This window comes from Carassius gibelio, chromosome B23 (assembly GCF_023724105.1).
Source record: "Carassius gibelio isolate Cgi1373 ecotype wild population from Czech Republic chromosome B23, carGib1.2-hapl.c, whole genome shotgun sequence".
NCBI lineage: Eukaryota > Metazoa > Chordata > Actinopteri > Cypriniformes > Cyprinidae > Carassius > Carassius gibelio.
In genome coordinates, this window is record NC_068418.1 from 11,175,224 (window position 1) to 11,202,458 (window position 27,235).

Genomic DNA, 27,235 nt, shown 5'->3' on the forward strand with positions numbered 1-27,235 from the left:
TCATCGTTTGGTTCCAGACAGCGACAACAGACACACATTGTGCTGCTTTCACCACTTGTTCCTGCTACATTTTATGTAGCGCACAACATTTTTGCACCGCCACAATGCTACAGTGTTCTGGTTAGTTGCCAGGGTGTTGCAGTATGGTTGCAAATATGTTCTACTGGGCTTTAAGCACATTGCAGTGCAGTGCAGTTACTATGGTGTGGTTTACTAGCAAACGAGCCCGCACACAAGTGTCTACAGTATAGGCTACTTATTGCTAGATACTGCTTATGTCTTTAACTTGTTATTAGTATTTGTTTGTGTTTGTTTGCTTGTTTTTTGTTTTGTTTTGTTTTTCACATCAGGGAAAAAATCATGAATTGCATATAAAAATTATTGCATGATTTATTATATATATATATATATATATATATATATATATATATATATATATATATATATATATATATATATATATATATATATATATATATTACTCAGTCCTGTTTGTAGAGCAATTTAAAGTTAGGTTTATTATTAAATTTGTATAATTCGACCACTGGTTGTGTCTGGTATTCAATACCTTGTAAACTGACATGAGCAAACAATTAGCAAGTGTATTTTTCATAAACAAACATTAACAACAATGAATGAATATTGTAAAAACATATTGCGTTTTCTTAATACATGCTAGGTTATGCAATTACTAATAAAGAACTTATTGCTACACGCTATTTTTAATACCTGAGTGATTGTCTCACAATAATGCTTTTAGACTGTGTCCTTGTGAGAAACATCAAAACCAGGCCCAGCCTCAAATGCTCTCTCAAAAACAGATCAAGAACAGACCGTTTGAAACCAGCCATTATGGGGACTTGGCTTTGATCTGGCAACCCCCATGACCTCTTTCCTCTGCCTCCTTTGCTCATGGCTCTTTCTCTGGTCAGAGAAATGCCTCATGTGTTTGTGGAGAGTGGCACAGTGGTATGAAATTGGACAGACAGTGTGAAGACCATGTATCAGCAGCGTATGTCTTGTCGGGAATGAGCTGAAAATTGCACATGACTCACAGTAAAGCACTTTAGATCAATATGTGTTTGGCTGAGGATGCAGTACTAGGCTCCAATTTCTTCATTCACTCGCAATCACTGTCTTATTATTAAAGCCAGAAGGCCAAGGTTTTATTCTGCTCCTTTGTGGGCTCGTTGACTTAAATACATAAATACATGAAGATAGGAGATAACCTCTGAAATTGGGTTCATGTTAATGTTTTTGCCCAGCTCTACAGGAAGTTCCACATCAGCAAAAAACAATCCAGACTGAGTCTTGAGGGCTCTGGGGTCAGTGATAAGGAGGGGCTATCACCAATTCTTTTCAGTACAAAAATATATCAGTGCCAGTTCTGTGTATAATAATGCTTACAAGGAAAGCATACAAGATAAGATGAGTAATTGTAGCATTTAAAAGTTGGAAATAATAGGCTGATATTATATATTTATTTAATATTTATTGACAACTGAACTTAAAGGGCTAGTTCACCCAAAAGTTTAAATTCAGTTATTAATTACTCACGCTCATGTCGTGCCAAACCCCGTAAGACCTTCGTTCATCTACAGAACACAAATTAAAATGTTGATAACATTTTAGAGCTTTCTGACCCTACATAGACAGCAACACAACTACCACATTCAAGGCCAAGAAAAGTGGTAAAGACATTTTTTAAATAGTCCGTGTGACATCAGTGGTTCAACCGTAATTTTATGAAGCTATGAGAATACTTTTTGTGAAAAAAAAGACTTTATTTATTTATTTTTAACAATTTCATCTCTTCTGTATCAGTCTTAGACTATCTTAGCATTCACGACAGTACTACGACACATGTGTGCAATTCTTTGCGCTCAGAAAGTATTTTCGTAGCTTCCTATCAATAAGGTTGAACCAGTGATGTCACATGAACTATTTTAAAGATGCCCGCACTATTTTTCTGGGGCTTGAACGTGGTAGTTGCATTGCTGTCTATGGATTGTCAGAAAGCCCTCGGATTTCATCAAAAATATCTTAATTTGTGCTCTGAAGATGAACGAAGGTCTTGTGGGTTTGGAACAGCATGAAAGTGGGTAATTAATGACAGAATTTTCATTTTTGGGTGAACTAAAACTTTAAAGTGTTATCAAACACACACAAAAATTTGCCTACTGTATGTCACATAATTTACCTTGTTTGTTATTTAGTGAAATTAAATACGTAACTGTTAGCACGATCATGGTTTGTTGCACTTTTTAGCATTAATGAAGAGAGAAAGTTTCTCTCTGTTATATGGTTTGCTCTTAAATAAATAAAAATTTCTTGGATGCTGATTAATTTTTTTGTTCAACAACTAAAAATAAACGAATAAAAATACGTTAATGAATGGAATTTACAATAAATAAGAATAAAGTAATAAATCTAATAAATAATAAATTTACTAGTATTAAAACACTTAGAATCTATATATGTATGAGGATGGATCCGTCCATCCAAAGTGAATGTTCACTTAGTGGTGCATAAAGACACTACTGAAAAGAACATCTCTGTCTCTTTAGCATTATTTTTGGAGCACATGGGCGTATTTTCCATTCACTACATGTTTTGCCATTCGTCCAAGTGGTTTCACAGAGGAGATCCTCAGGAATTTGACCTCATGACACCACAAGGACCGCTATGCCGTGTGAGTCAACACCTTGACGGGTGAGTCATGATCGCCACATTGGGGTGAAACTGCAAGGTTAACAGAAACCTCTACTGTTCTACAACTGATTAAGCTGTTTAAATGTGCTAACAGACATTGGCCAAAAGCCACAAGGCTCCAAATGTGATTTCACAGGGTCGTTAAAGGGATAGTTCACCCAAAAATGAAAATGCGGTCATTAATTACTCACCCACATGCTTTCCATACCTGTAAGACCTTCGTTCATCTTCAGAACACAATTAAGATATTTTTAATTAATTGTGAGAGCTCTCTAACCCTCCCATAGACAGCAATGCAATAACCAATGTCAATGTCCAGAAATGTAGCAAGGCGTGAAAAAAATAATCCATGTGACATCAGGTGTTCAACCTTAATTTTACAAAGCTACAACAATACTTTTTGTATGCAAAGAAAACAAAAATATCCAAAAAATTCAACAAGATCTGCGTCATCACCCTGGTGCCATTTTAGAGAATATCCACTGAATGTAAACAGCGTATGCTGTTCTGTGTTAGCTGCGACACAAGGATATGTTTTCTACATTGTTATCGCTTTGATTTGAACAAAAACAACATATGCACTTGACACAGCTGACGCAGAATAGCATACGCTATTTACTGTGAGTTCAGTGGATATTCGCCAAAATGGTGTCAGGGTGACGCGGAGGATACGAATTGTTGAATAAAGTCATTATCTTTTTTTGCATACAAAAAGTATTGTTGTAGTTTCGTAAGATTACTGTTGAGCCCCTGATGTCACATGGACTATTTTATCAATCTCCTTGCTATGTTTCTGGACTTTAATCATGGTAACTACATTGATGTCTGTGGAGGGTCAGAGAGCACTCCAAATTCATCAGAAATATCTTAATTTGTGTTCTGAAGATTAACAAAGGTCTTACAGGTTTGTAATGGCATGAGGGTGAGTAATTCATGACCGCATTTTTATTTTTGGATGCACAATCACTTTAAAATCATCTGTATACGAGACCCTGCTGATTCGCTTGATTTTCAAGCTTGATTGTGCACTTTGGCATCAACAAAATTAAGACATGAGAATGTTTTTGTGTAAACCCAGCTGTTGTTTTTTCAAACATGTTTGTTCAGGTTTTGTTATCAGAGGTGGGTGTTCAGTCAGTGATCAAAGACACAACCAAGACTTCCAAACTTGCTCTCTTAGCAGCGATGACCTCTGACCTGAGAGAGGAGTTGACAGGCAACAGCGCTGGATTTTGTTAGGATAGAGAACCCAAAGCCTCCCACTCATTCTCTCAAATCCCTCCCGCTCGCTTTGTGCCACTTTACTTGCCCCTGGAATGTTCCTGAATGTGCGCAAGCTAACATGAGAGAATAGATAACAGCAGAGACTCATGGGTAAGGATTCTTATGCAAGCTTATGCTAAAACTAACAGGCTTTAAACCACACTCCAGTCTGTACACCCCTTCTGGGTCTATTTCTCTATCTTGTTCACATTTGGTCGGTCCCGCTGTGTGCGCTTATTTGAGTGTTTCATTTTTCTGTTGACAGAAGGATGTCGGAACATGAGGTTCTTCTTACTCGACTTGGCAGTGGCCTAAGAGAAAATAAAAACAGGAGTATTCAATTAAAACTCCTAGAGGGTCCAGTCTCTAATGTTCTTCCCAACACAGCTCCAAACAATCAAGCATCCAAATAAACTATGGCTGAGCAAATTATGTTTTAGGAAAAATAACTGTAAAGTTGGCAGCCATAACACAATACTATACATTGTTTATTCCCATCTATGGAATCTATTTTTAAAGTGGAAATAGTTTCTGTGGAGTGATTTAGAAGTTAGAATTATTCTTTCGAATGTTCTCTTAGAACTGTTCAATGAAAGGTTCTTTGGGGAATGTCTTTATTTTTAAGAGTGTGTTAAAAAGTGAGAAATAATAAAACCTAAAAATAGTCAAAATATTAAAATATATTATCATTTTACAAAATGTATATTAAAATGATTATTTCATAAATTATACAATAATTTAAAAAAAATTAGAATTCATGTAAAAGTGAGAATTAATAAATCCTAAAAATTGTCAAAATGTCAAGTTTTTCTAATAAAATGAATAAAAAATTATTATATTATGTTAATTATATGATTAAACTTGCTTTATGTAAATAATAATATAATATAAGAAACATTTCTTCCCTTACTTCCCATCTGATACCATAACTTTAGCATGAGCCTCCAGAGTACTTTTTTTTTGTCAGACTTTTAACTTGTTTCTTAAAATCTAAATGCTTAATTACACAACTTTTTATTTCTTTTAGTTTTGTTTATGTTAATTTAGTTTTAGTTTTTTCAATCCCCTTCATATATGAAAAAATATTTTTGGGCATTTCGTCTTATGAATCTCTTTAGTCTTCTCCCTTTCATCTTTTGATTGATATGAATTTTCCTGAATTGACACACACACACACACACTTTGGCAGTAGTTTTGCTGATCCATTCCTTTGTTGATGGATGTTGCCACTGTTTTGCATGCAATATATTTTCTCTAAACAGTGAAAGTCATTGCTGACTGTATGTAATCAAGCTGTTCTGTGTGCCTATGCACATTTTGAGAGCCCTCATTCTTTTTATGTCTCTAAACGACAGTTTCATTAGTCTCTCCCCATTCCAAGAAATGGAAATAAACCAGTGAATGAAGATTTTATGACTAGGGTCAAATGATCCTTGTCACGCTTCCTCCAAGTAAAACAAAATCCAGAGTATGCTTTTGGCAAAGCTCAATCAGTCAGTGACCCAGAGGTCACAAGAGTGTTCTGGGAATGGCAGACTATAGTGCTCGCAGTGAGAAACCATTTCAGTTGAACTGCTTCATTTGCAAACACAATGAGTCACTACTTTAAATTCTGACAGTGACCTCCAAAACAACCCCCATGATTTGTTTAGTTTTACCGACTGGCTGACCAGTATTTGATTGGTCTGCAGACATTATGAACAATTGTTGATTGGTGGATAAAACAAAAACAGGGTCATTAGCAGCTTTGTCTTTCACTCTGGTTTGGACTGTGATCCTCAATCACTCCACTATACATGTATGAGTAATATCTTCCCGGCACTGACTGCACTGTAATATTCTAGATACTTTTAACCCTGCAAAATTAGATAAATGTTAAAGGTTCAGTCCAATTATATTTCAGTCCAACACTTTCGTTGCATTAAAAATCTAATTATTAAATATTATTTTCTAAAAAGTGACAGTTCTGCTTTATTTATATTTGTGTAACAAAAAAGAGCCACACTTTATTTTAAGGTCTAATTCTCGCTTTTAACAAGCCTTTAACTATGACTTCTGCCTCAATAAAGTCCTAATTTGCTTCTTATTGGATAGGATTAGGCATGCAGAATATGGTTATGCTGAATATGTGCTTTATAAGCACTAATAAACAGCCCAAATGTTAATAATAGTAGTCATGCTATACTAAAATGTTACCCCAGAAAGTAACGTTTTGCATGCTAGTAGTTAACTTGGTTTAGTTTTTACTTACTCAGTTCCATCTCCACTACACAGAGTACACATATTAATTTACATGCCAATGTTATATATGTGCATTTAGTGGCTATTAATGATCTACTTCATATGAATTACAGTTGGACAGTGTTTCCATAATAGTGTTTTATTGTAATATGCTGTAGACAGTTGTAAGAGTGCATATTTTATCTCCTTTGTAAACGTAAACAGCTTCTCCCTGGGCCGCCTTGTGACAGGAAAGAAAGACAATGAACATTATTTAACACAATTAAATATATAGATTTTACTAATATCCGAAAAAATGTAATCTCATGCACATTATATCAGCAAAATCCAATATTGGTAGACCTCTAATCAGTATGTATTGATATATTAGAACCTATATTTAAACCCATGTTTTAATTGTTTGTATACCTTTATCAAGGTAATATGATTGTGCATTCAGGTACACATGGATTCTTACTGTAAATAATCGTGATTGCCCTCTGGTGGCAATTAATTACACTTCCCATTTAGTACAGTAGAGGGCAGAAGTACAGTTTGCAGGTAAGCTACAGGTAATTTTCATCCTCTTTACTTCTCCTTCACCTCTGCCCTTCTTTTGTCCACAATATCACTGTGAGATCATTTTCGTCATGGTGAAGCCTCATTGTTGTGACATCAGTATGGATCGAAGATGAGTGAAATCAAGCCTCCCATATCACATGCCCACCTGCATACCTAACAAACCATGTGTGGTTTCCAAAACAACCGGGGAAAGTTGGGGAGGGGACAGCAGGAAAGGCAATCCTCCATGGTGGCCTGAATGCTCCAGACAGCTGTTATCAGAACAGTGCACACTCGCTGCGGATGAGCCTCAACACACTTCCATCTGCATTCCTCTTTTTCTATCTGTCTTTTTTTCCATCCTGGCCTTAAAACAAACAAATTACGATGTCTCTTCCTGCTTATCGGATTTTTGCTCTCGTGCACTCGAGGTCTTTCACACATTGTTGCACTTTTTCACTCTGTCTTGCGTAACCCAATCTCTCCTCTTCCCATTTCTCTCCCCCACTCTCCTGCGGGGGATTCAAGTCCGCCAACATATTTAGTAAAATCTCCCCCTCGACCTGTGTCTCTACCCCTAGATATTATCCTCTCTGACTCACAGATGCCTCGTGTAAACAAAACAAAGCTAATTCGCAAATGGTTCCCAAGTCACACGACACAATCAAAGGCTCCGTCATGTGTGCTCTGCTTGGGTGGATCCCACGGGAGTAAAACTAGAGTAAATACTATCAGCATTAGAGACCTGGGCCAGGAATAGTGTTTCATTAACAATGTCTGTCCGCTCGTCATTGGAGCAGATGTGCAGCTGTCTGAATTGTGGTTTTGGCACAGCATGAATAGAAATGAGGCTTAAATTGAGCTGTTATCACTGGATGAAATTCACAGGTGTCAGTAAAAGGTGTGGTGCAACAGCATGGATCCAAGCACATTCAGCTTTATTAATAATGCATCTCCATTAATAATGACAGATGTATAAGGGTAAACAATGCCCCAGACATTTAGAGTGGGGGTAGTTTAATCAGTGTAGTTGTAGTTTTTTTTTTTTTTTTTTTAAGCAAATTTGTAAAAAAATAAATAAATAATAATTATAACTATACTTATGGGTGTATCACATTAGAATTTTTTTTAATGTTTTTGAAAGAAGTAATTTATACTCACAAAGACTTTTATTTTGTATTTATTGGATAAAAGTACAGTAAAATCAGCACTATTGTGAAATATTATTACAAATTAAAACAATTGTTTTACATTTTTTAATATATAATTTCAAAAAGTAATTTATTCCTGTGATTACAAGGCTGAATTTTGTATCACATGAGCCTTCGGAAATCATTCTAATATACTGATCCTTATTAGCATTACTGAAAACAGTTGTGTTACTGTTTTTTATTTGAAATATAAATAATTTGTTGCAATGTCTTATTGGTTAAATGGGATTATTGGATTATATACAGTAGTGGATATGATTACTGGTTACTATGCCAGAATATTTTCATGATGATCTTTCATCGGGGGATTGGCAAGATTTTAGATGGCAAACCAGAAAAGAAAAGGTTAGTTATGCAATCCCCAAAAAAGAGCTGGAAAGAGAGATTAAGAAGCAAAAAAATAAAAAAATAAAAAAATAAAAATGGAACGTACAGTCTGGATTTGGCAACACAATGATTATCTACTCAACACTCCTTGACTATGACTAATACTAACCATCCAAAGCACACTAATTTTAACCATTTCCATATGTTAGAATGTATATAAGTTGAGGGTTTCCATCTCCTGTCTTTTCCAAACACAGATGGCATTACTGTATAATCAAATACAGTGGTTTACAGTGATGGGCCACAACCCAAAAATGGATCGTAGATTTACGTTAAATGCAAAAAAATTTAACTGCAGATAAGTATTTAATCAAGCATAGTTTGGATAACAAAAATAAGCTCATGAACGTTTTAAAAGGTTGGAGAAGATGCTCAACATATCTTTTGTTTTTGACGTCAAAGGCCTTGAGGCCAACTGGTATTTGGCACAAACTCAATAGGTCCCTCAGTAAAAGCTAGTCAAATTAAGCAGATACCAACAAGGACATTGCGTGACATGCTCTCATCCTTGAAAAAGAATGTAGGAGACTACATTAAAGAGATTGTTGTTTCCTTTGAGTTGTGCTAATTTCGTTGAATTTCTGCTTTTTTCTGTTGTGATGCGTCTTGTTTCCATTGAGTTGGGCTAATTTTGTTGATTTGTGTCTTGTTTCCATTTTGTCCATTGTGTTGTAATAATTTCATTGTGTTGTGCTAATTTTGTTGTGTTGTGGCTTGTTTCCGTTATGTTACAGCTTTTTTCTGTTTTGTTGTGCTAGTTTCCTTGAGTTTTGTCTTGTTTCCATTTTGTCCATTGTGTTGTGCTAATTTCATTGTGTTGTCTTGTTTCCATTGTGTTGTCGCTTGTTTCCAATGTGTTGGGCTAATTTTGTTGTGTTGTGCTAACTTTGTTGTGCCTCAACTTGTCTAAATTCTATTGCATTCGATGGTGACATAATTACTAGGAGTGGGAATTGCAGGGTACCTCATGATACGATATGTATCACTTCATAACAACATGAAGCTGAGTAAATGACAGAATTTTATTTTTTGGGGGTTAACTATCTCTTTAAATATGGTCACCACTGGATGCCCAGTGTAAAATCTAGGCCCTGAGGCAGAACTGGCAAAACCACATATTAAGCATATTCATTTTCAGGCCTCAGTTCCTGTGGTGAAGTCAAAGCCAAAAGCTTCTCTTTCTCTCTCTCTCTCTCTCACTCTCTCTCTCAAAAAATTGAGAGAGAGAGAAAAAGAGAGAGACAGAAAGAAAGAAAGAAAGAAAGAAAGAAAGAAAAGAAAAGTTGTTTAAACTCATTTCGAGGTGTGCCGTTTATTTTCCAGCACCCATGATTCCTATCAAATCCCTTCATTTTATGCTAGATTTACCCAATTGCTTCCCACCCAAACCCTCCCTCTTTCCTCCTCCTCTTTTGCCCTGTCCAGAGCATTCCAATCCTCTGCATCACACCTGCTGTTACACGCTTCCCCAACTGACCAATCATGCGCAGACCTGCTCACAAAGACCTTCGCTGTTACCAGACAGTTCTACTGCAGAGGGGGGTGAAAAAACAAGTCGTTGGCAACGTCCAAAACAGGAGGAAAATATTAACACAAGAAAACAGGGGAAAAGGGCCAGAGTTTTCCTCTGGACCATTCAGGGGTTTTTATAAAGCTGGCTGTGGGCCAGTCTTTCCATTTGTGTAAAAATCTGTGGCCAAACAAAAGTGCAACTTTAACAACGAGCCCACACCCTACTCAATTCCCCTGATGATAAGACAGACAGACAGATGACTCGTGCCAGAGGAACCGCGAAATGGACACCATGGTTACCCAAATTAAGGAAACACCAAAAAAAAGGGGAACTCATTCCAACATCTGCTGGTCACCAATCATGCACATGCCGTCTCCAAATCTGTAATTTCCTTCTGAGTCTGAAACAAAAGTCTTGTTTTTGTACACTATAATCAGAGCTGGTGACTCACGCAGACCACCAAAAAGTGGATTTTGGTTGAATTTGATGCTACTGCATTTTAAAGGAGAAGCACATAGCAAGTTTTAAACTGGACTTGTACTTTTGATGAAGAAAAAGTGAGTGCTGCTTACCCATGTAGAGCATTGTCTGTGGTTACCAGGGCATTGCTATGCCACTGGCATTCAGAAGCCCCTTTCACACTGCACGTCGGACCCGGCATATTGCTGGAACAAAGCAAACACATCCCGGGATTAATTCCGGCATTGAACCCGGGTCGGGGACCTAGTAACATTGCCGGGTTCAACCCGGGACAAGCGCTGTGTGAACAAAAGCCTGTCCTAATTAGAAGTCATCACTTACCAGAATAAGTGATGACGCGCGTTATCGCGCGACTCTTTTACCGGCTGTTTTGAAGGAAGATCAACGTTCGAGATGAAAATATATGTGCAAACTGTAATGAAGCAGAGATCAGTTAGTTCCGCGCTGATGCCGAGATTGTTCGCTTGCTTCAGTGAAAGTATAACGTGCCTAGCGTTTTCGACTCGTACATTACACGTCACGCCCTGATGTCACGTGTCGTTAAGGGATCTTTACGGGTTGTGTGTGAAAGCACGCACATATCCCGGGTAATCACTGGTATTGTGAAAGTGCAAAATCTAGTGACCCTGGAACAATTGCCGGAACACTTTACCCGTGTATTTGCCGGAATGGCAGTGTGAAAGGGGCTAGAGTGTTCTTTCTGCATGTTGCTATGCGCTTGCTAGGTGTTGTTAACTAAGCACACTAGGTGTTCTGTGTAAACTCAGATATTCAGAGGTTTTTACGTTGCCTATTAGTTTCTAGGTGTTCAGAGCAGTTCTTTATGTTACTATGCGGTTCCTAAGATAAATTCTGAAAAATGTGTAATGTTTTTATTCAGTTGCTAAGACAAACATTGGGGGGTCGGGGGTGGTTCTCTATGTTGCTATGCAGGTGTGAGTATTTTTTTCTCAAATTGTTAAGCAGTTACTCAGTACTTCTGACTGGTTTATTGCACAGTCTACTAGTTTATTTTAAAGGGATGCAACACTTCTCCTTCATACACAGCCTGATTTCAGGTTTCATTCATGTTTACAGCACAAACACTGCAAGATGGGTTCTTTGCAGGATCATTCAAATTTTAACAATGCTAAAGGATGCGTTGCTTAACTGATTTTGTTGGCTAACTTCTTGACCTCAATCCCTACTGTTCATAAAATGAAAGCAAGTATGTTATGCAGTCGCTATGAGGATTACATTCCCCAAAAAGAACTTTTAATTGAAGCAAGATCAGCAGATACAAATGTGATAGGGTGTGCGGAAACCACATGCGTGTGTGCTTCAGTACAGACTGACTCACTCCCAACCACAAGCTACTAATCTACACCAGAAATGTCATAAAATCCTTCAGTTACAGCTCGCCGAGTCTCTCTGAGGTGTTTGCTATCTGACAATTACTACATTAGTTATGTATTAGATTGTGGGCGAAATGACCCCAAGCGTTCCTTTGTCTTTGCCATGTGCACATTTATACTAAATGACTATACATAGCCTTAGGAAATGTTGTGGCCGTTAATCATATAAGGTGACACTCGAGCTACAGAGACAATGAGAGGAAACAGCAAGTGTTTGTATTGCTCTTTAAAGGTGAGCTTTAAATTCTTCAGATGTTTCACTAATGGTTTTTAGGAAGGATAGAACACTGAGCCAAACTGCTTTTCAGTGCATACTGTATCAGTCGACGTCCAACCAGACAAACCGTTCTGCTACAGCTCACTCAACACTAATGCATTAACACTGTGCCAACATGCAGGCAGACAGTTGAGCGCGCACACAGATACACATGACTCTTGTCTTGTGAGTTGTGTATACAGACCTCACACTGATGCGGATGTGTTTTTTCAGAGCTGCCTGGCACACACATACACCGACAAACACAAACACCGCCCACTATAACTAGGTCATATTACAGAGTGGATATGTTAAGTAAAACATGGCAGCAATACCTCACTCGCTCACGTTTGGCCATTAAAAGTGATAAAGTTTCATTAGTACTTTTACAGGCTGCATGTCTGTGCTCATCTCAGCAACATATGAGCAAATATTATAAATCAGTTGACTGAGTAGATCTGTTAACTTAATCTTAATTCATTTGGGTGTGTGCTAGGCTGGAATGCTATAGACTCAAACCCTACACTGGAAAAAAATGAACATTACTTTTCTTTATCAGCATTTTACCTCTGCAAAACTGCATTTTTTTATATATATATTTCTTAATGTAGATTAACAGGGTTTGCATCCTTCAAACCACATTCAAAATTGATTAAAAACGCATATGCATGCAATGACTGTAATAAGTTAAATTTTTTATAGATTCATGCCTTAAATGTTCAAAACATGCACAAACAGTCATCCACTAAAGTATTATTAGATTCATTACTGCAATTGCAAACAATTGTACCTGATCAGTCCAATCTAGTTAAAAAACAATTAAAGTTCCTCTACATTTTTCAGATAAGAGCATGAGGCTCTGAGAAGCTTATGCTCTTTTGTATAGTGAATAATTTGAGAATTACTTTGAGTTACTCATAACCCTTATTAGTATAATTAAATCGTGAAATGAAAGCTGTACTGGTGTCACCAGAGTTCATGTGTGCATTCACCTTGAAATCTGTTTGGCTTGAGTGAAAACAGGAAACCTGTCACAATGCTGCTGGATATTTAGATTTTGTACCAGACAATTGCAAGCTTCCAAAGTGTATATTCACAAAGACTGGAACACATAAATTTATTTAACATGCTCCTTTTTTGTATCAGTCATAGTTTAATGTCTGCAGCTGGGATAAATTTTATGACCGCTTCTTTCACAAAGAAGCGGATATCTGTGTTTCTGGATAACACACTGAGGTTACAATGCATTTAGAAAATATTTAGTCTTTTTTTTTCTGTTAAACATCCAAATGTTTTTCCCTTTAATATAATAATAAATTCAGTACATTTATGATTGTGCCCAGGCATGATTTCATTTCGGGCCCTCTACTCTCTCAAATAGTCTAAATCTTATAAGAGTTGAAGAGATTGTTAACATCTGGACAGTTTCTCTCATTCTCAGTTTCTGGACTTATGATCGTTTCTCTTACATTTGAGCCCTTCTCGTACAGTTGCTTATTTAGTAGGATGGCCTGGTCTGAACTGTGCTATTTTCCATTTTGCTACATTGGACGCCACAGTACTCTTAGGAAAGTTTCAATCTTTGCCAGCTGTTTTATAACATTTTCCAAGTTTTTTCCTCTCACTTACATGGTCATAAAATTCCACAGGCGTCTCTTGGTCTCTATGACAGCAGGACTAAATCAGGCTCCTGCTGGAGCTGTTTTACTTCAAAAAGTGAGTTCTATTTAAGTTAACGTTCAATATTTAAATCATCAATGGATTCGAAATCAAGACATTCAGACCCAGATGCAATGTTCCTGCTTGATTTGCTTTAGTTGCCTCATCTGTTTTGAGTTTAGGGGAAAAGAATTGGTAGAATTCTTTGGTAAAGTCTTGTAAATGTTCGAGAAAAATAAGCACAAAAAAAGTGACCAAGAAATCGTACTCTTCATTATCCCATCCAATGGAAAATAAAATAAAAATCTCTAGAATTCTCAAGACAACATTCAGTCTTTGACAGAATCAATAGAATGGGATTTTGATTTGCTTTGTTTTGTTTGCATCTTCTGGTCTGATTCTGGAGAAAAAAAACTATAGAATTTTTCTGTATGAAATTCAGGCTTTGATAGAATTGTTGAAATGGGTTCTAATTTTAATTAGATTTATTGTTTGCATCTTCTGATCTGTTTTAAAAAATCTGTAGATATCTTAAGACTAAATTTAGGCTCTGATAGAATATGGCTTTGCTTTTCATCATCTGTTCTGATTATGGGGAATTCATAAGACAAAATTCAGGCCTTGATTAGAATTTGGTGCTTTGTTTTGTTTCGTTTTTTGTTTTGTTTTGGTTGCATTTTCTAGTCTGATTTTGGATAACAACCTGTAGAATTCTCAAGAAAAAAGATCAGGCCCTGACAGAACTTGGTGTTTGTTGTTGTTGTTGGTTTTTGTTGTTGTTGTTGTTTTTTTTCATCTTCTGGGGGGTATTCCAGAAAGCAGGTTATGTGACATACCCGGGTATGTTTAAGAGTAAGTAAGCGGATAACCTCAAATTATATATGATATGTTAATGAGGAAGCGCTAATATAAGTAATAAATAAGGTAATATATTATTCTAATATGATTATTTCTTTTATTGGGATATATAAGAGTTATCTATAAATTATGTATTAAGACGTATGCATAAATTATAAAACACAATGACAAGGTCATGTTTATTACATGTAATATCTCACACATGGAGTGGTATTTTCTATAATGTCTAAATTCTAAATCAAAATACATATCTGATATGACTTAATGTATAATTAGCATAAAACAAACAATATAATTTACATTCTCAAGGATTAAAGATTAAATGGAAATAAAAATAAAAATGATTGCACATCCATCAATTAGTTGGCGATATGCACTAAGAATGTAAACAACTAATGAACAAAAGAAGAAGAAAGAAACAGCTTGGCGCGCTTTTTCTTAGCGTGCGTTTCTATAGTGACTCGTCGATTCGTCACTCTGTTGAGAATGTCTTGAGTCTTAACCAGGAACATACTCTGAGTTGAATGAACTTACTCCCGGTAGCGTTTTTGGAACCACATACCTCGAGTAAGCAAGGTTTGGGGTTAATCAACCGAGAGTTCAGGGTTTAGTTCACGGTAAGTTAACCCTGCTTTCTGGAATACACCCCTGGTCTGATTTTGGAAGGAACTAAATCTGTAGAAGTATGTGGTGGAGAATTCCCAAGACAAAAGGTTATTTCTTTAGAAAAATCCTTTAGTTTGCCTTGGCAACCTAGCAGAAAAAAAAAACATATTTAAGGGAGAGATGAGCGCTGAGGTCATCTCTAAAGTACGGCTCAAATCACTGTGGATCATGATGTCATATGATGTTACTGCGCTAAAACACTCCCACCCTCATTCCTTCGGCTCCAACCTCGTCAGGTGGCAATATATGACATTTCAGTCTAATACTAACTTTCTAAGATCACTTGATGAGCAACAGGATCAGAATTCAGGTTCAGCAGATTATGACCAGTGTCACTAAATCTGTTTAGCACTGATTTAAGAGGCCCGTCCAGAAGGTGTGGTGTGACCTGTGACTTGTCTGGCTGATATGCAGGTGCGTATCAGTTTGATTAGCAGGAGGGTGCGGCAGAAAGAGGTGGACACACTGTGCTTCACGCTCGCCCTCTGTTTTACAACAAAACAGGTTTTGACCAGATAGATGTGTGCTCTCTGATTTAAATCATAATAGTCAGGGAAAGCCCATCAAAATAACCAGACATGCATGATTCAGACGTGCATTCTCAACATCAGCAGTCTCTACATCTAAATGATCTTAACCAATGTGTAAAAGGAGAAGTGTTCCTTAACTGTTAGAACTGGGTGTGTAGGTAATTATGAAACGTAAAACGTATGCTAGGTAGAGTACACTCGTCAGGATACACTCGTTAGATGTTTGCCAGAGATTCCTGTCTGGTAGTAGCAGGTGATTCATTAACAGAAGGTGTGAGTGAATTGTGTGAAAAGGGAGGAAACAGAGAGAGATAAACAGAGATGAATGAAGAACAAGATAAAGATCATAATGACAGGAGAAAGAGTCCCACTGTGAGCTGAAGGAAGTTCTGGCATCTTAGGTGTGTAATACTAGTGTACTGTTTACTCATTACTAGATACAGCTTGCTATAAAAAAAAAAATATATTATAAAGAACACATTATGGAACAATAAATATTTCAAACAAAGTATGACGTGACGTGATTATTATTATCATTTCCAGCTATTTTTTGCATTTTTATTCTAATTTTATGTAAAAATGTCTTACTTTTTCTGCAGTCTGATCAAGAAGGTGTCAAGTAAGAGATTGTTTATAAAAATGATAGCCAGTTCGGTTCATTTGACCCATTGCACTTGGTGTATTCTGCACATTCTGCATGGAAGCCTGTTTCCACCACTAATTAATACAAAACAAGGTCATTGAGACATTTTTATCACACCATTCAGACTTTGTTCCTTGCCGTTCTGAGAAAAGTCAGAACTAGAGATATAAACACAGAATTGCGGAATATATACAGTACACGCAATTCTGAGAAATAAACTCAGATTTTGAATCTCGTAATTCCGACTTTTTCCCTTTAATTCTGAGTTTACATTTCATAATTCATGGTGGAAACAACCCTAGTAAAAAGTACATTTATTTCATACAAAGTATAGTTCAAATATTGACATATTTACTGATTTGAGACTTACTGAAAGCCTATAAAAATTATAATTCAACTTTATTTGGAGTATTGCTTGCGCACAATGCACATTTATTAATATTAAACCTAAAAATCTGATTGAATGTCATTATTGATGAGAACGATATGATCTTTGAATAATATCAGTCTTTAAAAGCAAGATATTTAAAGTGTACCTGAAGTATACTCGCAGTAGTTCCACTTTAACAAATCAGACTTAATGCATACTAGTTTAGTATACCAAAAGGAAAATTGCAGTGCATTTTTATTAACCATATAATATGCAAATGTATTTGTAGCATACTTAGCATGAATTGTAGTATATTTATTTGTCACTGGAGAAGCTTCCATAACTTTGAGGATTACAGAAACTTATTTAAACAGTGTTACCACAGAGAATGTTTTTTTTTTCTCTCTCTTTTCCAACTCAAGTCAATCCCACAACCCTTAGACACACCTACACAAACCGGGCCTAGGCTCTAGAAATATCTCTGAGTTGTAGAAACTCTGGATCATGAACACGCAGGTTCCAATAATACTGCAACGGTTGAAATTCTTCCATGGATTTCCCATGCAATCCAAAAATATCCATGTCCTAGCCAGCGAGAGGCTGCATTCGCCACCTTACTCATTCCATATGCTAGGAAACTTTAGAGAGGAAGGATATTATGTCTACTATTGTCAGGAGTGAGAAATCTCCACCCAGCAACCAAACACTGCATTCAAAAGGCCTTATATAAACATATATCAATCAGTTTTATCGAAATTCCAGTGTAGCTTGCCAAGATACAGACTAATCGTAATTAATTTACATAAATAAGGTAGTCACTTGAAAAAGTAGTTAGCACACCAGCTAAAAAGCTAAATGTACTGTAGCTAAAGTAACTACATTAAAGCTCCTTAAAAGAAAAAAATTATACATTGAAAAATGTGACCACTGACCAATCTGAATCAAGTGTTTCAGAGAGCTGTGTAATAAAAAATACAATTAATAGGCTAATTGCTTAAATGTTTGCACGTTTCAGTGTTTATACAGTGTATTATTTTTAGCAGTTTGTATCTGACATACCAGAGTAGATTCAGGGTTCGAGATTTATGAGCCTGAAGTGTTTGAAGTAACTTTGCCCTCGGCGATAACATGAAACGTTTTTCCTCATTAGCACACTTCAACATACATAAATATGAAAATATGCATGTGTAGATTTACAAACTGGCAAAGAAAGAAAGAAAGAAAGAAAGAATAAAGCAAATCAACTTCCCAGTAACTTCTACTTACCTTTCCAGGGTAAGATATTTTTATTTCATGATGATTATCTTTTGTAAACATGTATATGACAAGCTTTTTTATCGTATGTTTTCATCATGTAATGCAAGCTTATTTTCGGAATAAACTTGCGCAAACTTCTTATTTCCCACACATATTTCGCTTGATGATAAGCTTACTAGTAATCATGGCGTCTCTTCAGAAGTCTCCATGGCAACATATCAAACGGTAACACTCGAGCGCTGTGTACTAGAGGCCAGGAAACGTGAATGTGTGTCAGTAGTAGTTTGTGTTCTGTGGTAACCCTGCTGCCATGACAACTAGGGGCGTGGCCTCTGGTCAGGCGGCCATTGGGGAAATACTGAGCAGACAAACCACTGAACTCAAACCACTGAAAGCCACAGAATATTTCACCTCTGAGGAATCTTGCCCCCCTTTCTTTCTCAGTCCTGCTATCAGATCGCAGCTTTTGAACAAATGCTGCAGATGTTTTGTGCTTAGACTCATTGAAATTGAAGGTTGTCTGAAAATATCCCAGATCCAAGTTTTTGGCATTTTTACTATGCCTTGGTCATCCTCCTCCTCATACATTTGGGATTTCTCTAATGCCTGAATGAGTTTTTACTCACAATCAGTTCACAACGATGAGCCAAAGATAGACTTTGTGTTCATTTCTTCCGTTCATATGCCTGCAAATTATGACAGATGACAGATGTGTCACTCATATTTGATTTTCTGTGGTGTATTCTACATTATCTCAAATTTTGATGATTTGTCATCAAGGTAATGTTATATATATATTTATATTTATATATATTTATGCATTTAGCAGACACTTTTATCCAAAGCAACTTACATTGCATTCAGGCTATCAATTTTAACCTATCCTGTGTTCCGGGGGAATCGAACCCCCAACCTTGGACTTGATAGTGCAATGCTCTACCAATTGAGCTACAGGAACACTACATACAAAGCAATAATGAATGCATCATATGCCATAGTTTTTTCCAGTAAAAAGTAAATTTTGAACAACTTATGAACACACACACAAAAAAAAAAAACAATTTGAAAATATCAATATTTCATTTTTTATTCTGAAAATATCAATAAATGCAAAATTGTTTTGTTGAAAGTAAAAATGTATTCTGTGGTGGGTCAGTGAAAATGTTCAATCGGCAATTGAAAATGCGAAGTTACGGATTTATTGTCTGAGGCTTATAAGCATAATTCTGGTTTAAGATCAGTGAATTCTGAATGTTTATATTTCTGTTAGAGTTGGTATAATTTTTTAAATATTTTTGAAAGTCTCATGCTCACCAAGACTGCGTGTATTTATATAAAAAATACAGTAAAATAGTCATATTGTGAAATTTTATTACAAATTAAGAGAACTATTTAACATTTTATAATAGCATAGATAATATAATAGCAAAATTAGCATCATCACTCCGGTCTTCAGTGTCACATGATCCTTCAGAAATCATTCTAATATGCTGATTTGCTGCTCAATAAACATTTCTTGTTATTATGATCGTTGGATTATCAAACAGCTCTTCTGCTTAATATTTTTAAAGCAGATGGTATAGAGAGACATCATATCCTGTTGCCTGAATTGTAATTACAGTGAAGCCATAGAGTGTGACATCATATCCTGTCACCCGCATTCAACACAAGGTCAGTAATTTAGCATTAAATCTGGTGTGACGCACTTTAAAGGGAGTGATCGTGAACAAGTCCTGTGTGTGTGTGTATGTGTTTTGGGTGTAGTGGGGTATCTCTGATTTCACAAAGATAATCGAACACAGTATGTGCTGAGCGGATGAAACCAGTGAAGCAAGAATAAAAGCATTAAGCAACATTGAAATCTGAACCACGAAAGCATCAAATATCATTGTTTCTCAGAACACAAAGTTCAAACTATTCTTTGTTCTCTGCTGGGGTGTGAAGTGGCTTTCAAAAGACCATCTTCAAAAGGCTCAGCTGATTCTGACCGTATCAGTCACCTGATGGGATCAAATGCAATCAAATCGCAATCTCAAAGTTAGAGTGATTCAATTAAATTGTCAAGTTTATACAGAGTCAAGTACAGCAGGAATATCAGGTTGCAAATCTGTGATGAAATCCTGATTCAACATGATGCATAACTGATTCTTAACTCTGTGCAATAAGAAAGTGCATTATGAAATTAACAGCTTCATTTCTAATTCACTCCCTTGTCATAATATGTCATGAAAACATGCAAGATACCCCCATGATGATTTACAAACACATATGGATGTACACATCGGCTCTAGAGGAGGTGTTGGTATGTTCACTATGTGACATTAAATGCTGGTTTTCTCTCTGGATGTCACTAAAAGTGACACTGTCAGTCACCATACCTGCGTGAAAAGAGGAATCTTATAACTAAACAATGTTCTGGGCAGAGATTTGCAGATTCATAACTCTTGGTTTTGTTTTCATGTTGTTTATGAGATAAGGTATGACAGCAGATTGTTCAAAACAGAACAGACACACCTGTTTTTACATTTAGGGAATGTTAGAAGACATTCCACAAGTAACTACTAGTTATGGTACACTGTTCTTCGTTTAGAGGGGTTCAAGTCAAAAAATGAGACACAGAGAAACACTGTTGTAATTCTGAGCCGCATTTTCACTCTCTGAGTAGAAAGTGTGAGTCAGAGGCACATTGGTTTATAAAAATATCTTAGTTTCAGTGGCATGAATGCTTCCTGCAGGCCTGTCCTTAAGAAACATCATAAACCATTTTCAAAAGCTGGTACAAATAGCTAGAAACAAGAAGTACATTTGAATGGACCCACATTACTGAGCAAAACAATCATGTTCTTTGTATTTTGTCATGTCTCTGGTAAAATATCAGATAAACTCTTAAAACATGATACATTTGCTTGAGAAAAAATAATGTAGTTCTTCATAATTATGTAGGCTTCAGAACATTTTAGAGAATATATATTCATTTTATTTTATTTAACCACTGACAAATTATTTTGCTTAGTTTTTTATATTTAATATTAATAATAATCATTCTTATATATATTTTTTAATTATTTTAACATAATTTATTTATAAATAAGAATTCCTCATTTATGAGAAAATATACTTAAAATTATACATTTGCTTGAGAAGCATTAATGTAGATTGCTAAATAAGACTTCAGAGAATTTCAGAAAAAAATATACTATATACTGTATATATATATATATATATATATATATATATTAAACCACACAGGAACAGGTCAAGGCAGAAACAGTTTTGTTTGAGCAGGTACCGTAATGCTTAGAGGATTAACAAGAATTCCAGTGCATTGGTGTGGTCATCTAGAAACATCTTGAATATGCAATGGCTAAAACAAGCTTAATACACAGCCTTCATCACCCTTAAGCCATGTTTTAAAATGCACACCTCTGGTTATTTAACTATAAACCCAGAAAGACCATAAACCTGGTTAATTTTAAGAGGTTTCTGGATTCCAGTGGGCTTCAGGACCTTAGGGGTAGTTTTTACAACCTGATGGGTTTTGCCTGCTGTAACGTGAGAGACTGTTGGTGGCCTCCATGATGTTAGACAGTTTCAACTAGGTTTGCTTATAGTCCTGTCTGTCAAGTTATGATTTGCAAAGTGTTACAGTATGTAACATCCTTAATTTCCACCATGTTTAGCTCAACTGTACAGAGTCTTTGAGTTAGTTACCACATAATCTTTGTATGAATTTAAATGTTATATCACCGGAGATGATGTTAAAGCACAGCTGGATATCGCATGCTCCACTTTGTATGGCTTCCAATACTCAGAGATAAAAAATATCAGCTGTCAGAGGTTTAAAGTGAAATACAACACCTTCCAGATGTCATATTTGTATAAGCAAATCCATTGTTGCATGCTATTTCAGTGTGACACATTGACTTGTAGATTCGGTTTGCAGCATTGGTGTACTTTGGTTCCAGTGTTTAATATTACTGACATATTATTATGAGTTCACACTCTGTATTTTGGCTTTTATCAAAGTGAATCCATTCTTTGACAGAACAAATAATATATAGGCTATTAACCAGAATTATCCAAAGAAAAGTGGAAACTACTGAAGCCGTTTTATTGTTTCAACCATTAACATTTCCAGAAAAAATGTTTGTTTCTAGTCACATTGAATTACTAAAAGATCCATGTACTGGTTTGGCTAGGAATGTAGTGATACAAGTGTTGAATTTCTACTACACCCACCCTCTACACCTAAACACTGACCGGCCAATCAGAGCCTCCCTTTGGCTCCTCCCACTCAGCAGCACATATAGTAGGAGAGCAGAGTCTGCTGTCCTCTATCTGCTCGAGGCTCTTATCTGCTGCTCTTGCTCCCCCTGCTCCGGGTCATTCAATACCAGCACAAGACAGAAAACACATCAGCAGGATGTCGTTCGCCAAGAAAACCAGCTACTCAGTGAAGTCCTCTTCCTCTGGATCTGTCCCACGCAGCTTCAGCAGTATGTCTTACTCTGGCCCCAGTGTCAGCCGGCAGAGCTACAGTGTGCGGAGCTCCTATGGAGGTGCCAACCGTGGCATGGGAGCTGGAATGGGTGGTGGTGGCTTCATCAGCAGCTCTTCAGCCTATGGTCTTGGCATGGGCATGGGCATGGGCACCGGTGTAACACCCATCCAAGCGGTCACCGTCAACAAGAGCCTCCTGGCACCTCTGAACCTGGAGATCGACCCCAACATCCAGGTTGTCCGCAACCAGGAGAAAGAGCAAATCAAGACCCTCAACAACCGTTTCGCTTCCTTCATTGACAAGGTGGGTTTAACGCTTCTTTCTTTGCAGTTTTATTAGTCAAAAAGTTTCCAGGTATGAGTCAAACTAAAGTTGGTATTAACCCAGAAAAATGGCCCAAGACTGTATCTTCTTGCTTAAAACATCTCTAGAAGTCAATCCAGCGTGGTGCAGAAAATATATGTGGGACTGGATACGTTCTCATCAAAGAGAGAGAAGCTAGACTTATGGAAAGCTGAGAAAAGGGTGTGTACGTGGTCAGACTGTGAGGGCTTTGCATTTGAATGGGATGCCATGAGGCTCTTCTGAAACCCTTACAGAGAGTCCACACCCAAATAAGGACGTTCTGCAGGACATAAAACCTGTTATCTGCTTATCAACATTGTTCAATTATTACAAACTATTACATTTCCAAACAAAAATGATCAATATTAGAAGAAAAGTCAATCACATACCTATATAGTTAATGTTTAATTAGAAAAACTGTGGGTATGTTCTGGATAGGTTACGTAACAGCGTTCAACAAGAAGAGGAAATACCCTGCCACACTTTTAAGCCTTTGTGGTGCCCTTCCTCTTGTCACTACAATAGTCTACTTTGTATTACATTATTTGATTAAAACACACTGTTTTGCATGATAAAACTGGTTAGTAAAGTCAGCTGGCTCGGTGACACCTTTACTGTAATCTAATTGTGTGTGCAATGTTCACCTTGAGCTGTTCAAAATCTTATCACTGAAATATTTGCTCTCCGCCCATCATTTACACACTCTTACAGCCTCCAGCAGATCTGGTCTCTTTCTGCTGTCCCTTGAATAATAACTACATGGATAGACCCTTCTCCAAAAAGTAAATTCCACAGGATAAGTACAGCTCTAGTCACCCTTCCTGATACCCTACTGGAATATGCGTCACAATTTCCAGTGGGAAAAAGCATTACAAACTGAAAACATGTGCATTTCTCGTTATTTAAAGAAAACAGTGGTTTCCTTTGTGAAGAAGCAATATGTTGGCATATGGTCTCACTTCTGTGAGCTGGAGCAGAACCATGTTTCCAAAATGACTTTGCAGCATCGGTCTGGGGGCGTTGCTCTCTGAAGCTGCGCTTACTGCCAAGTATGGTTTTCATTTGTGCCTTGATTGAGACAAAACCTCTATTCTAATCTTGCCAATGTAGGTACGTTTCCTGGAGCAGCAAAACAAGATGCTGGAGACTAAATGGAGCCTCCTTCAGAACCAGACGGCCACACGCTCCAACATCGATGCCATGTTCGAGGCCTACATCAACAACCTGCGCAGACAGCTCGACAGCCTTGGCAATGACAAAATGAAGCTGGAGGCTGACCTTCACAACATGCAAGGCCTTGTTGAGGACTTCAAAAACAAGTACGTACAATGGCTTTCACAAAATCCTCTTTTCAATTTGGTTAGACGTTTGGTCTGGGGGATGGGCAGCGCCCAAGTATTGTTGGAGGAGGCTTTTATGGTGCACTTTAGTGTTCCCAGAATAACTGAGGCTCTATAAATTCAAATTGAGGGAAAACATGTTTTAAATTTCTTATGGGAGTAAACTCAATTCATACATGATATACATATACATAATATATACATAACATCCCATGAAAAAAAATATGTGCCTTAATTAAATGGGCATCAGCATGAGTCAGTCAAATTACAGCTATTGAACAAACATCTACACAGCATCTTTCATGGATCTCTAAACAAATCTTATGGCCCAGTTAAAGTTAAGACCCATGGGAGACACCAAACCAAATCCAGATAAAAAAAAAAACTGATGAGCAGTTCTCACAAAAAAAAAAAAAAAAATGGAGCATTGCTGCCCCCTAGTGTACAAAACCCATTTATAAACAATGTCATTTTCTTTACTTCTCTTCAGGTATGAGGATGAGATCAACAAGCGGACAGAGTGTGAGAACGAGTTTGTGCTCATCAAGAAGGTTCGTAGATTGTCTTTTACTACTCACGACTACTTATAAACGCCTACTTTTATCTTTAATGATGTGATTGAATTATGTTTGCTTATCGTAGGATGTCGATGAGGCCTACTTGAATAAGGTTGAGCTGGAGGCCAAACTGGAAAGCCTCACTGATGAGATCAACTTCCTCAGGCAGATCTTTGAGGAGGTAAATTACAGCTAGAGATTCCCAACAAACATACCATTTATTTACTCATGACAAAACGCATTTTGATTATGTCGCGCTCTCTCGTTGTGAACTTGTAGGAGATCCGTGAGCTGCAGTCTCAGATCAAGGACACCTCAGTCGTTGTGGAGATGGACAACAGCAGGAATCTCGACATGGACGCCATCGTCGCCGAGGTCCGCGCTCAATACGAAGACATCGCTAACCGAAGCCGCGCTGAAGCCGAGATGTGGTACAAGTCCAAGGTGTGTAATCTTTTGAGTATCATGCAAACTGCAAGTCTTTAATATCTAGTTGTTCATTGAGTTGAGTGAGATATTAAATCGTGTTCTGTTTCTCAGTACGAAGAGATGCAGTCATCTGCAAACAAATACGGTGATGACCTTAGATCAACAAAAACAGAGATCGCTGATCTTAACCGCATGATTCAGAGACTGCAGTCCGAGATTGATGCCGTGAAAGGACAGGTATGCAACTATGTGGAATGTACAAATGTATTTAGTAAGGTAGCAGACATTAGGACTGAAACTAAGCACAAATATTTCTCGTTTCAATAGCGCGCCAATCTGGAGAACCAGATTGCTGAGGCAGAGGAACGTGGTGAGTTGGCCGTGAGAGATGCCAAGGCCCGCATTAAGGACCTGGAAGATGCCCTGCAGAGAGCCAAGCAGGACATGGCCCGCCAGATTAGAGAATATCAGGACCTGATGAACGTCAAACTCGCCCTGGACATTGAGATCGCCACATACAGGAAGCTCCTGGAGGGAGAGGAGGACAGGTGATGAAATGCATGCTAGCTGTGAAACCTAGTACTCTATTTTTTAGATAAAGTTCAGATTTCTCATTCTGCACAGGAGTCTCATTACTTCTTGTTCACTCTTTCCAACAGACTAGCAACTGGAATCAAGTCCATCAATATCTCAAAACAGAGCAGTAAGTTTGATTCTTTATTACAGAGATCCCTACTGAACAGTTAGCATGGGATGCTCTTGTATCATGGACATTTGGTGCTGATCTTTTCAGGGTTCTTTCTTCGCATGACTATATGAAATGCATGAGATTCTCCTCTCACTTCTTCATGTTTCTTTCCCCATAGCGAGCTATGGCGGTTATCCCATGGAAAGTGCAGGCAACGCCTTCAGCAACTACTCTAGTTATTCCAGCGGCTACGGTGGTGGATACGGTAGCGGCTACAGCTCTGGTGGTGGCTATAGCTCTGGCGCCGGCTACAGCTCTGGCGGCGGCTACAGCTCTGGCAGCGGCTATGGTGACACCATCTCTCAGACCAAGAAGAGCGTTGTGATCAAGATGATTGAGACCAAGGATGGCAAAGTTGTGTCAGAGTCCTCAGAGGTCGTCCAAGATTGAGCGAGTCCCCTTCCCCAATTCTGTCCTCTAAACCTCACGCCTCTTATGCATTCCTGACCTTCCCTCTCAACTCATAAGGCTGCGGCCGGTCTAAGGCACTAGACAGTTATGCAGTCATAAACCAGGTTGTAAAAAAAAAAAAAAACAATTCACACTGACCAATTCCAGAGGGACCAAACACTCTCACTGCTCTTGTCGTGCCTTAATCCACATCACAAAAACCTCACGCCCTCAGGCCACTGCACAACAATACTGTCTTCAGATCTTACCTTGCACAACATGGCTACGTGTGTAGGCTGGACAATCCTCGATGTGCCACTAACATGAGCTAGCCATTTAGCTGAATTGCTCAACATGCTAAGAAACTGATTTCAACAGTAACTATGAAGGGTTATATTTGCGTTTATGCTAAATTACTAGCATGTTAGTGGTAGATCCACGTGGTTTGCCTATTTTGTAGGAACTCATTTCATTGTACTCTGGCAATTAAGAGTGTATCCTGTTTTCTGAGGTGCTGTTTTTGCTACCAAAATAAAGTGTTTACCTAAAACTAGTCTTTGTTTTTGTTTTGTTAAATAATTAGCCTCTCTACAAAACCTACAACCTGCAAAGACATGTCAGAAAGCTAAGGGCTTTCTTATTGGAAGGTTAGTTAGCCTACTTGTGTAAAGTAATTAAAATCATAGTGGTTCAACTGGCAACAGATGTGGGGAAACCCTGGACAACTGCATCTGCGTGCCACCAATTTTTCAGTAAGTGCAGCAATGTCACCTCTTACTCATGCCTGATTTTGACTTTGTGCTGTCTGACTCAAACAGTGACTTGCTATTACAGTATATTTCCAGGAAAGGAGATAGGCCTACATCACCTACATTAACTAATTTAGGACTCTGGTGTACTACCTTAACTATTATATAATATTTAATATAAAATATGTTTATTTAT

At 37.4% G+C, this 27,235-nt stretch overlaps 1 protein-coding gene across 1 annotated transcript; it reads left to right on the forward strand.

The window, feature by feature from the left end:
* The first annotated feature begins 22,303 nt into the window (after window positions 1-22,303).
* On the forward strand, window positions 22,304-26,843 carry krt8 (keratin 8). The gene is made up of 9 exons (XM_052593630.1): window positions 22,304-22,784; window positions 23,937-24,145; window positions 24,657-24,717; window positions 24,809-24,904; window positions 25,003-25,167; window positions 25,264-25,389; window positions 25,480-25,700; window positions 25,812-25,855; window positions 26,019-26,843. Exons 1-9 carry the CDS (start codon window positions 22,404-22,406, stop codon window positions 26,288-26,290), a joined length of 1,575 nt encoding a protein of 524 aa, XP_052449590.1. The 5' UTR covers window positions 22,304-22,403; the 3' UTR covers window positions 26,291-26,843.
* The last annotated feature ends 392 nt before the right edge of the window (window positions 26,844-27,235 follow it).

Excerpts from the sequence above, each read along its gene's own strand:
- krt8 (XM_052593630.1), top strand. The coding sequence starts at position 22,404 with ATGTCGTTCGCCAAGAAAACCAGCTACTCAGTGAAGTCCTCTTCCTCT. Across the intron at positions 25,168-25,263 it reads AGATGTGGTACAAGTCCAAG|TACGAAGAGATGCAGTCATC; the intron begins GTGTGTAATCTT and ends TCTGTTTCTCAG. Across the intron at positions 25,856-26,018 it reads CAATATCTCAAAACAGAGCA|CGAGCTATGGCGGTTATCCC; the intron begins GTAAGTTTGATT and ends CTTTCCCCATAG.